Raw genomic sequence first — 12,327 nt, forward strand, 5'->3', positions numbered from 1 at the left:
CCGACAACGCCACAGCTGTGGCGTATCTGAATCACCAGGGAGGTACACGCAGCAAATTGGCCATGTGGGAGGTGTCCAGAATCTTCCTGTGGGCGGAACAGAAGGTTCCAGCAGTTTCAGCTATATTCATACCAGGAGTGGAGAATATAGAGGCCGACTTCCTGAGCAGGGAGGAACTGAAGGAAGGGGAATGGAGTTTAAATCCCCAAGTATTTTATCAGATTACCTTGAAGTGGGGAACTCCGGATGTGGACCTGATGGCATCCAGGTTCAACCATCAGGTGCCCAGATTTTATGCCAGAACAAGGGATCCACTGGCAAAAGCAGTGGATGCCATGACTATACCCTGGGAGGGGAATCTCCTATATGTTTTTCCGCCAGTTCCAATGCTGGCGAGACTGTTAAAGAGAATACAGGCCCAGGCGATCCCGGTGATCTTAGTGGCCCCAGATTGGCCAAAGAGGTCCTGGTACTCGAGGCTTCAGAGATTGTCTGTGGACTCGTGGCGTCTACCTCTGAGGCCAGACCTTCTAAAACAAGGACCGTTCAATCATCTGGATTCAGCTCGATTAACTTTGACGGCCTGGCTATTGAGACCACCATTCTAAAGAATAAAGGATTCTCAGATGCAGTAGTTAACACCATGATAAAGGCCAGGAAATCAGTGTCTGCGGCAAATTATTATAGGGTCTGGAAGACCTACATTCGATGGTGTGAGAGACGAAAGGCTCATACATCACGTTTTAAGTTGACAAAAATGATGGAATTTTTGCAGGATGGATTTTCTTCTGGGTTAAGCCTTCAATCATTAAAGGTGCAGATATCGGCCTTGTCCATCTACTTCCAGAAAAAGATTGCTATATTACCGGAAATTCAAACTTTTCTACAGGGGGTGTCTCGGTTGAAACCTCCCTACAAACAACCAGTAGCGCCTTGGGACTTGTCACTGGTTTTGGAATGCCTTCAGAAGGCACCTTTTGAACCATTAAGGTCGGCGGACCTTAAGTTTCTCACATGGAAGCTGGTATTCTTGTTGGCAGTGGCATCGGCAAAAAGGGTGTCAGAGTTAGGAGCATTGTCATGCAAGTCTCCTTTCCTGATATTTCATGAGGATAGGGCAGTTCTTCGGACGGTACCTCAGTTTTTGCCAAAAGTAGTCTCTGCTTTCCATCTAAATCAGGAGATAGTTCTGCCTGTGTTTCAACCACCAGAGGGTTCTAGGTAAAGGGACAAATTGAGGAATTTGGATGTTGTGCGTGCCTTACGCATTTATGTGGAAAGAGTTAAGAGTGTCAGAAAGACTGATACCTTGTTAGTATTGTACGACATACACAAAATTGGTTGGCCTGCATCTAAGCAGACCATTGCAAGGTGGTTGCGCTCTGTTATAGCGTTTGCATACACAAAATTTGGAAGGCCTGTTCTGGCCAGGATTAATGCGCATACCACCAGGTCGGTTGCCACTTCTTGGGCGGTTCGACATGGGGCAACAGCTGAGCAGGTTTGCAGGGCTGCCACTTGGTCATCTGTTCATACCTTTGCCAAATTCTATAGGTTCCATGAGTTCGCGTCGGAGGACGCATCATTCGGGCGAGCAGTAATGAGAGCTGCAGACCTGAGCGTACCCACCCAAAGGACCGGCTCTGGAACGTCCCAGTGTTGAGCTGTGTCACCAGGACCATTGAAAGAGAAAAAGGGATTTTTGTAGGAACTTACCGTTCGAATCCCTTTCTCTGATATGGTCCTGGTGACACAGCGATCCCTCCCTTACGCTCAGTAAGTATGCCAGTGTTCATGATGTTCATGTTAAATTGGTTAATAAACAGTTATTGTTAAAAAATGTGCATATAATATGTGCAGGCGTTTGTACTGAGTTAATGTATTCCAGTGGCTTTGAAAGATTGAACTGAAGAGTCCGGGATGCAGTAGGGGAGGAGCCTACCCTCTGAAAACTTTAGGATAGGTGCCTGGCTCCTTCGGACCCTCCTACATCCCAGTGTTGAGCTGTGTCACCAGGACCATTGAAAGAGAAAGGGATTTGAACGGTAAGTTCTTAGAAAAATCCCTTTTTTGATATCATAACAAGTTGTCTTGGTTCTTTGGCTTTATTATTATTCCAGGTACTGTTGAGTGGTAGTTTGTTACTGGCGACTGACTTAATTATCAAGATATATTTGTAGATCACATTCAATTAAACCAGTACACTTACGAACACACTGTTGGATCTACATAACTACTAGTGTTCCCTCTAAGCTTCTTTTTCAGGGTGCCGCACCCTGCCCGGTTTTAAAACCTCAAAATGCACCCTGCCCTTTTTGTGTGTGGCAATGAGCCCCCTTATGCTGCTCCCCGCCACGCTGACATGCCACTGAGAACTTTTGGTATGTGCCATCATGTGTAATGGGTATTACGGTGTATGCCATCATGTGTAATGGGCATTCTGGTGTGTGGTATAATATGTAAGAGGCATTACAGTGTGTGCCATAATGTGTCATTGTCATTATGATGGAATATGTAATGGGTATTGCAGAGTATGCCAATGTTTAATGGGCGTAATCCTAGTGCAGTGTGCAATTTTTTTTAATATAATTTTTTCTAATGCAAATTGCGAATATAAAATGTTGGTACTTGTGTATTAGCACGGTGCCTACTACGGGTGTGGTACAGGGGTCCGACAGTCGGGATCCCGACAGTCATTAGCCTGACGTCAGGATCCTGACTGGCCAGACCCAGACAGCATGGTGAGCGCAACTAAGCCCCTTGCGGGCTCGCCACGCTGCTGGCGCGTTGGCTCGCTACACGAACCACCTATTCTATCTCTATGGAAAATAGCCGACGGCCATCGGGAACCCGGCTGTCGGTGTTTTGACAGTCGGGATCCCGACGCCGGGTAAATGCCTGTCGGGATCCTGACTGTTGGGGCCCCGTCCGGCACCCGCCCACTACGCACTACTTTCTTAATGGGCTATTGTGCGTAATGAAATCGCATTCCATTGCACGTTTTAGTGCCATGCGATGAATGCGATGCGATCTCACTATTTAATTTATTCACTGCACCCTGCCCGCCGATCGCATAGAATCACATCACACACAAGATCTTATGCGATTGCATGGCACGTTTTCCTGCTGTGAGTTGCGATTCGATGCAATCTCACTAGTTACTTTATTCACTGCACCCTGACCGCTCATCGCATCGCATTGCATCGCATTGCATCGCATTATACTCAAAATCGAGTGTATATGTGATACAATTGTATTTTTCACACCCCCACTATCCACGTCACTCCAAAGCGTGAGCTGACGCATTACTTATCCTCCCGACCTCTTCATACCCCCACTATCCACGTCGGCGCGGAGTGGATTTGATATAGTGTGACGAGCGCAGCGAGCCACCGAGCCCGAAGCGTGGTGAGAGGACGCAGAATACATGTAAAGTAATCCGCATCCCCTCGCGGGACTCGCTGTGCTTGCCGCGCTTTGGGCTCGCTGGCTCGCTGTGCTTGCCACACTATATAAAATCAACTCCACGCCGACGTGGATAGTGGGGGGTATGAAAAGGTTGGGAGGACGCGTAGCGCGTCCCCTCGCCACGCTTCGGGATGACGTGGATAGTGGTGGTGTTTTAGGAACACATTCACATGTGTTAACAGCTAACTTGAATTAACTTAATAAATAATAATTAAATATCATATTAAATAATTAAATCACATTAATCACAATAAATACTATAATAATAATAAATCAAGGAAAAGAACATAAATAATAATTCATGAAGCAAAAAACTTAATAAAACGGTCACTATGCCTTCGGAAGCAGCGAAAGTGCATGAAGAATACGCTGAAATGCGTTATCGGCACCCAAAGTCTTCCGCCACATGAATTCCTGCAGGTAGGACTCTAATGGTGGCGTGCCGTGCCTCTTTGGTGCTGGCTGCGCCATTTGCATGTTCTGGGTGTGAACACCTGTGTCTGGGTCCACAAAGTTAAAACGATGATTAACCCGAGCATGCTGATATCCGGTCTGTTCCAGCTGCTCTGTACTATAGTATGTTATGCCCGGCTCGATGAATTCATTGATGGCGGCCATCAGAGTGCTGGCATCCAGTTTCTGCACCTGAGTTACAAAGCACTCACCACTTTCCCATGAAATGCCTCAAAATATCCATTGCTGAGGCAGCGTCCGTCTAACATTGCTTTTTCTTTGGACAAAAAGACTCTCATCCACTTCCACGATCTTACCGGGACCACCAATACGCCGCTGGGGCTGCGCCATAAGGTCCACGGTGCAGGCCTCCCGCGTCCAATGGTTGTAGAGGACCGCAGTTTTATTGGATAACTGCAGTTGTCGCTCACAGTATGCAATAGATGTGAGCTCCTCTGCCCAGGAATAGATGAATCTGATAAGTGTAAGGAAGGATAAACGTTTCCCCGGGAACCAATGCGCTGCTCTAAGGCTCACTTTGCGACATAATTCTATATGGCACCGCCACCTGCACTCTTTCACAGATAAGCGCATAGGGTGCCCGTTAATGCAATTCTGCGTGACCAGCAACAAATTGTGCTGCTGAAAGAAAAGAACAGCCTCCTCCTCTGTCTTCGGCAAGGTGAACATAGTTGTGACAGGTTCTGCAGCCATTTCTGTCACTTCTCCTGCAGCTCTCAGTGATGCAGACATTCCTGTCAGTAATTCACCTCAGACTGAATCTTACAGGGAGTGGAACCCTTCTTCTTACTGACTACGCAATTTATGTTGCCTACTCTGATTCTGACAGCACAGTTACACTAACTGCGTAACAGCCACCAATATACAAGTACCATATTAACTACTGAGATCGCATCGCACGGCACTAAAACGGGACATGCAATGCGATTTCAGTACGCTAGTATGCGTATGCTAATTGGGCACCCTGATAATACACAAGTACCAAAATGTTCCCTGCCCTAAAAAAAATCTTAGAGTGAACACTAGCTATTCTATAGTAATGTATACCCTTACACATTTTACATGCCCCATTAAGTTATTGATGATCCAGACTTGTTAATACCATTTTGGCTAATTTAATGTTTTCTCCTTGCTTAACCATCTCCAATCTTGTCTGGCAAATAAACAACTGATAACTCGCATTAGGTACTGTACTGGAAACCAGAGCTAAATGAAGTCCCAAAAACGTTGGATCCGGTAAATGCAATATGCTAGTCTAAACCAAAGATGTGTGCAGACCCCCGTGGTTTTGCTAGTAAATCATCATTGTGGTTTGGTTTTGGTAAAAACACCCTCATGTATTGGTTTTTGGTCTGGATATATAAAATCATATAACTTGGATGCAGCAATGTACTGTAGTACCGCAGCATGAACCATTGCACCTGAAATCACACACCATTAGTTTTTGGGATCCGAACATGGGGGCTGATTCAGAGTCCTTTCCCCGATGGTAGGGCCGTGCGCATCTGCATAGGCGCTAATGTGCATGTGCAGACCCCTCAGCGAGTGCCTTCGGCAAAACTTTCATTTGCGGTGGCGCTCGCTGTATGATTGACAGGGAGCTGGCGTTCTGGGGTGGATATCTGGTGTTTCATGGACGTGCACACTAAAACGGTAGGCATGCCCATAGAAACATTGGACGGGACCCCTGCCTGCTCAGCGCAGGCAGATGATGTCACATGACGTCAACACCCGCCCCCAATTCGGAGAAGACTGGTCAACTGAAAAGAAAGTCCTGGCTTACTTTCGGCAGCGAACAGAGGAAAAATCTTTAGATCGTGAGTAACCATCGAATGATTTTTCCTCTGCGAGCGGGTCTGAATCGGGCCCTTGTTTTGACATAGTATTAGTAGTAGTAATAATAATAATTAATAATACTTTTCTACATCCCTGCGGATCCCACACAGAATTGGTGGAGTGGATAAAATACAGTTTACATTTTTTATTGATTTCCTATATACGTGTATGTGCGTACTCGTTTTGGAAACACTAGTTGTTGTGCTACCTGTGTAATCGCAGCAGGAACTGAGGATGTCTTCATCTGTATTCTAGCGGGATGTGTTCATTCGGTTGACAGTGTCTAGGTCAACAGTCAAAAGGTCGATTGCTATTGGTTGACAGTCAAAAGATCGAAACGGTTGACATGGTCAAAAAGGTCGCCACAAGCAAAAAGTTGTCATGAAAAAGGTCAACTTAAGTTCTTCACCTTTTTTTTTTTTAAATGGACTTGTTCATACTTACCCATCCCAGTGGACATAGAGGGGGGATACAATAGGTGCATGGCCAGCACAGGTGATACACTTATAATGTGTCCATGTCTACCTAGGCACAAAAAAACTTTTCCATGTCAACATTTTGACCATGTTGACTTAATATGTCAACCTTTTTTCATGTGTCAACCTTTTGTCTGCTGACCAATAGTGGTCGACCTATTAACTGTTGACCCTATGACCCATACCCGCTCTAAACACAATTCAAACACAATTGATGTGTTGTTCCACAGATCAACCAGTAGAGTGTGCTGTGTTACCAATGGAAACCCTGTTTTGATCTAAAACGATACCTCCCATCAACAAGTAATATTAAATAAGGATCTCCTTTTTTCTCTACATTTTCAATATTAACTGGTGTACAGGAAAATAATAGCACAGCATTTCACTCAATATAAATGGCTAAAGGCCCCCCATACATTAGACCAACTTGTCCTAAGGACCCGACTTCCACTGAGCTCCCCGGAAGAGCTCACTAGATTTGACATTTGACGCGTGATGTGCCATTTTTTTTACATGTGATAAATTGCATGCAATTTGTTACGTTTAAGCCTGGGTAGCTGCAGGTGGGGGCGCAGCAGATTTGAAAAATCCTATTCAAAAGACTGGGGGGCCACTGACACAGCAGCCACAATGTACCACTGACAGCAGCACATAAGATTTATCTTATGTGCAGTCTTTCCGAACTCCGACATCAGATACAATCGGATGTCATACACTTGCGATTCAGGCGATTTCACCCGATTTCTCGTCCCAAGCCAAGTGAAATCAGGCCCAAATCGCGTAGTGCAAGAACAAATGGGGATATGTACTAAAGTGTCCAACCAGACTATACAAGGTATTTGTTCCATTTCTCAACAATGAAGTGGTTGTATGGAATAGGGTTGTATGGAATAGGGTTCCTACATGTTTAGTGTTCAAGTTCTAAAAGGACACAATTTTGGAGGCTCTGTGTAGATAGATCAGCTGATAAACTGGCAATTCATATCCTCAGTGCAGCTGCTCAGTGGAATATTTCCCACATTATGTCTTCCCTTTGGACAGGTGTTTTCTCTTTTAAATATAGTCTAATTATACATCAGTGGCCCATACTGGGGGCATTACATCCCTCCCCCCTACCATTTATTCCCTCCTCCATCCCATTTGTTTTCCTCTTTTAACTTACTTCAGCCTGTTCTCTTTGTAATTTTTCTATATACAGTATATTCTTGTTGGGTGAGCTCCAGCACGTTGGGTGCATATTTTAGGCCAATTTCAGTTTCAAAGGCATAAAGAGTACAATGCAATTAGCGTGTCTACTGTCCATACACATATATGTTGTCCAAAGTATTTTATGTTGTATGCCAGTATTATACATTTTTAAGATATATAAATATATATTATTAATTTATTATCTATCCTATCTCTCCCCTTTTATTTTTGTATCCAATTATTCGAAATAAAACCATTTTTAATTGATTTATGTTTGTAATAGTGTATATTCCCATGCATATGTACCATCATTCCTAAAAGCATATATTGATATGTACCCATTGCACTGACACCACTCGCCGTTTCCACCTTGCTGGTTCTTTTCAGAGAGGTGGAAAGGGCGAGTGCAGCCGTCAAAACAGCGAGGCTCGCCACTATATGCAGCTGCATTTGCGGCGAGGATCCTCGCTGAAACAAAGCCATCCTCGCCATACAACCCCCTCGCCGGCAGCATTGAATAAACCCCATTATAGTAAATTTTATGTATTAACCTTTCTAAATCTTTCTATATTCAGGAGTACGTTTCGCCAAGGTCTAGTTGTTGGAAGCAAACCCGTTATTCACCCATTGTTATGCTGGCTGCTGCAGAAAACGGGCGAGTTAAAGAAGAGGGCGTATTTGTCACGTTTTCTGGTTAAACTGGAGGTACCTGCAGAGTTTCTTCAGGATGACATAGTATCTGAGACTAACAACCAGGTATATTTTTATGTATAATTATAATCATGTTGTTAAAGACATAATCCCTCTATGTAATATCTGTATGCAGTATATGAATGCAAGCAGGCACAGAAATGTTGTTTTGTAGACCTCAGAATGACCTGAAGGTAGTCAGTAAAAACTTCAAAAAAGAAAGACTAGAACGTTTAAACAACAGTCATGTATTTGTTTAAAGACAAAATCTAAGTGATAAAAGGTTCGATAAGCATAAGCGCTTCCTGCCAAAAAGAAGAAAAATCAATGCCGCAGACACGACCGCAAAACACGAAATAGGGTTCCAAATGGAGAGCAGCCATGGGGATACCTAAGGAAAGCAGAGGCTCTTCCCTTTTTTCTTTTCTTGAAGTGTCGTATTAAGGAAATGACTTTGAATGGAGGGCCAAAGCATTTTTTTCTTGGTTAGACTCCCAGTAAGTAAGTAAATTTAAAAAATCTCTTGAACTAAAATGTTTTTATTGTATAAGATAGCAGTTATTACTGCAACGAGATGCTGCATTAATGCAAACAGTGGTGACTGTCTGCAGGCGATATTCCAGTAGTCTTTATTTATTACCTGTACTCCCCATGGAATCTGTCAGTGTGCCGAATGTGAGCATGGGGGAAAAATAGGCGTGGCTTTGTATCACGTGACATGTCCGCATGGCACCCCCCATTTCTTTGCACTCTGGGAACGTGCCCAGTGTTTGGGAGCTGCTGAGTTGTCCTCAGTCACTTGCCGATTGGGGTCCATCTTGTCCACTGTACATTGTGACTTTCTTGGTGCCACAGCTAATGACGCTGCTGATAAGGGGATAGGGGCAACAGTGTATCGGCTACTAATTTTTTTTTGGAACACTGGGCCATGAGCTATTCTCCACAGTTACTTTCTTGCCGATAGTGAGTGCTCTGTATTCTCCACCGTTTATGGTATGTCTCCAGGATCCTACTCTTCCTGCCACAGCATACAGTGATAAACACTAACCAGTGCCTGTCCTCCCTCAAATATAATCTCCAGTAATTTTTCAGGTCCCAATTTCCTAATGACAAAGAGACTATTCTCCTCTGAAGCGGTCTCAGGTAGACAGGAGGGCATAGGAGCCAGTTATTTTTTACTTAGAAGCGAGCGCTGGAGTTGTTACGCGGCCCGGACCATGCACTCTAACAGTTAGACTAACCAGTGTAAAGACTGACCACACCCCTAAACATGGGCCCCTATTACTGCATTCCCTCGGTGGGCCCTTCATGCCCCAGTCCGACACTGTACATAGTGGATGTGAGGAAATATGCAAATACCGGAGCTATCTGAATTTGTATTGAGATGCCCACCAGACTTTTTCCAACAAGAGTCTGATACTGTGTTGGATTCAAGTGGAAATGGCTACGGGTCTTGATACCAAATCATGCCTACACTTCCAAATAACAGGCTGTGCAGAACAGAATGTTTCCTGCTCTCTTTAAGGATGCAGTCACTGATATCGTACCACTGCACCATTGATGGTATTTACAAGTGTGGTTAGATTGATCTATACAGACCACTTTCTGTGAAATGAGTGTTTCTGGGCTGTAACTGTGGCAATACAAATGCACAGAAGGGCTCCATCCCTCAGAAGTGGTAGCCATCTACTGTACATGCTGGTTTGTAGCTTGCAGGTGGTGATTGGATGAATGAATCCAGCATGAAGTGAGTACAGGTCCTGATACTAATAATGGCTGCTGCAGACACATGAATACCTGCGCTAGAATAATACTCAGTAGGCTGCAGCTGCCATATCTGTCCCAACTCAGAATCAACCCTAAAATGGTTTTGAAGTGTTTATTGGGAACAAGAAGTTGATGTACATTAAATCCGCCAGTGCATAATATGCTTGGATATTTTGGGGGTCAATTTATAAAAACGGCACAGATAAAGTAGTGGTGGTACGCACAGCACCCAGTCCAGTTCTGCCATTTTTTGTTTATAGAGGGTTAGAAAATAAATCCAAACTCTGATGCTGTTCTAGGATGTCCTGTGCCTGTTCTCAGCAAATAACATAGGGTTTGCCAGACACTTCTTTGAGTAATGGTGCCATTTCTGAAGGGGTGTTAAGGCATTATTTCCATTTATTTATATGGTACTACAAGGAGTCGGTAGCATCTTTATAAAGTACGGAACAAGAAAGAAGTTACTTATGGAGCATTGCAGTACATGGGTGTGGTGTAGAAACATTTCTTCAGCGGAAGTCGTAATGCTTGACTGAAGTAAGCTGCTAGGGGGCAGATCAGAAGGGTTAGCTGCCATTGCAGGCTGTGAGGAGGAGATTATGGTAGAAGTAAGGTAGGAAAAGCACATGTGGGTTCTGCACATAAGAGCTTACTTTAAAGGAAACGAAGATTCTTCAATCTGTGTTTTAGATTTAATAGATTTTGAAATATCTTCTTAGTGTATTTTTGTATTTTCCACTACAATCTCCCCATCATAACCTTAAGTCCACTCTTTTCTAATATCTAATATCATTTCCGGTTAATCGCAGCTTTATTTAGATAATGTATTTTGTTGGCTTATTTTTGTAACGCTATTTTGGATTATAGTGCAGGACTTGACAAATCTCATCGTCAGGCTGCCATGGCACTTGAAATATTAATTATAGGAGCTTAATAGGGGAATCATTGGAATTTGTTGATCAATATATTATTGATCATGCATACATTTGGGAGTCTTTTCTGTTGATATCAGTGAATCAAAACTTTTTTTTTCCTTATCATTAAGATTCTGTACATATATAGATTTAGATTTGACTGACTTGTGACTAAATGAACACATGCTGTCCATCTTTGATCTAAAGGGTTAAACCTTATGAGAAAAATGTAATTAAAAAGATTTAAAAAAACACAGTAGGCGCAAGATTTTGGGTTATCCAATCTTAAAAAAACAACAGGAGCATGTTCTATAGTGGTCAGAAAGTACAGGCTGCAGTTGGTGTGAATTGTATAGCTCACCCGCCTCCCTGCGCCTACGCTCCACCACAAGGGTTCTCTGTCTGTTGGCGTTAATACCAAATCATGCCTACACTTCCAAATAACAGGCTGTGCAGAACAAATTGTTTCCTGCTCTCTTTAAGGATGCAGGGCAGGTTTTAGATTATGTGTTTACTATAATTAGAATTATGGAGTCCAATAATAAGGACTATTAGTACTGCAGGATTGTATTCATGTAATAACATTACTTTCTCCATTTATTTTAAATCACCATTCATCATCGATCATTTATATCTCACCCTTCTGCATAACTATGTTTAATATGTAGTTGTCTGTGATATGCTTTGGGGATTGCTGCTAAGCAATCCTCTCTCCTGATGACATTTCCCAGAAATCCATGTTGGAGCGTCTTCTCAATTTTATCATTTTCAGACTGTTATCAAGATCGCTGGAAGGCTGCCCAGCATGCTGTTTGCAGGGTAGTCTGAAGCAGAAGAAGATGTATTTAAATGCCAAATACCTCATAAAAAATATACTTAAACATAGTTGTAGAAATAAATTGATATTTATCTACATACTAGCTTGGTTATTGTTAATCCATATACTAGCTTGGTTATTGTTTGACCCTTTGAATGCCAACTGAATTTGTCAAAATAGGTGTGAAAATTGCCAAGGAAACGTTTTTATTTATCATAATGACCTGTAAAGTTTACCTTTTATAGGAAATATAATCTTTGTTTACACAACATTTTTTTTATTTGGATTTATATAACAAATGTGAGCGATGCTGACATTTTTAGCAGATAGTTTGCACATCTCTCACAGATGTTGGCTCTCAAAGGGTTCAATTATATGTATTTGAATGCAATGTCATTACAGTCTCTGTTCCAATAAGTGTACATACATCATTTTGGCACTCAAAGGGTTCATATGAAATGTGTCCAATTCTGTGTGTTACTTTGGCTACTATCTTGTGGTATATAGCTGGCGATAGAATCGCCAACCGCCAGCCTGCCTTATCTGCCGGAAGGGAACGCATGCGCATGAGACGCTCGCGTGCCCCTTTCCGACGGAACTCTCCGCTGCCTCCCCGTACCCCCCCCCCCCAACCCTGCCCGTCTCACTGAAGCGGAGACGGGCAGGGGTCCTGCCGCCGAGTGCAGGGTACACGCGT

The 12,327-nt window shown here is 43.3% G+C and overlaps 1 protein-coding gene across 1 annotated transcript in view; it reads left to right on the plus strand.

The window, feature by feature from the left end:
• The window catches only part of IFT81 (intraflagellar transport 81), a 121,765-nt gene that overhangs the window by 9,248 nt on the left and 100,190 nt on the right, over window positions 1–12,327 (plus strand). Inside the window, exon 4 of the mRNA XM_083151380.1 lies at window positions 8,018–8,198. Coding sequence (XP_083007506.1) covers window positions 8,018–8,198 — 181 coding nt within the window. The remainder of the gene's footprint in view (window positions 1–8,017; window positions 8,199–12,327) is intronic.

Source organism: Crinia signifera, chromosome 1, assembly GCF_055691185.1.
Source record: "Crinia signifera chromosome 1, ASM5569118v1, whole genome shotgun sequence".
Taxonomy (NCBI): Eukaryota; Metazoa; Chordata; class Amphibia; order Anura; family Myobatrachidae; genus Crinia; species Crinia signifera.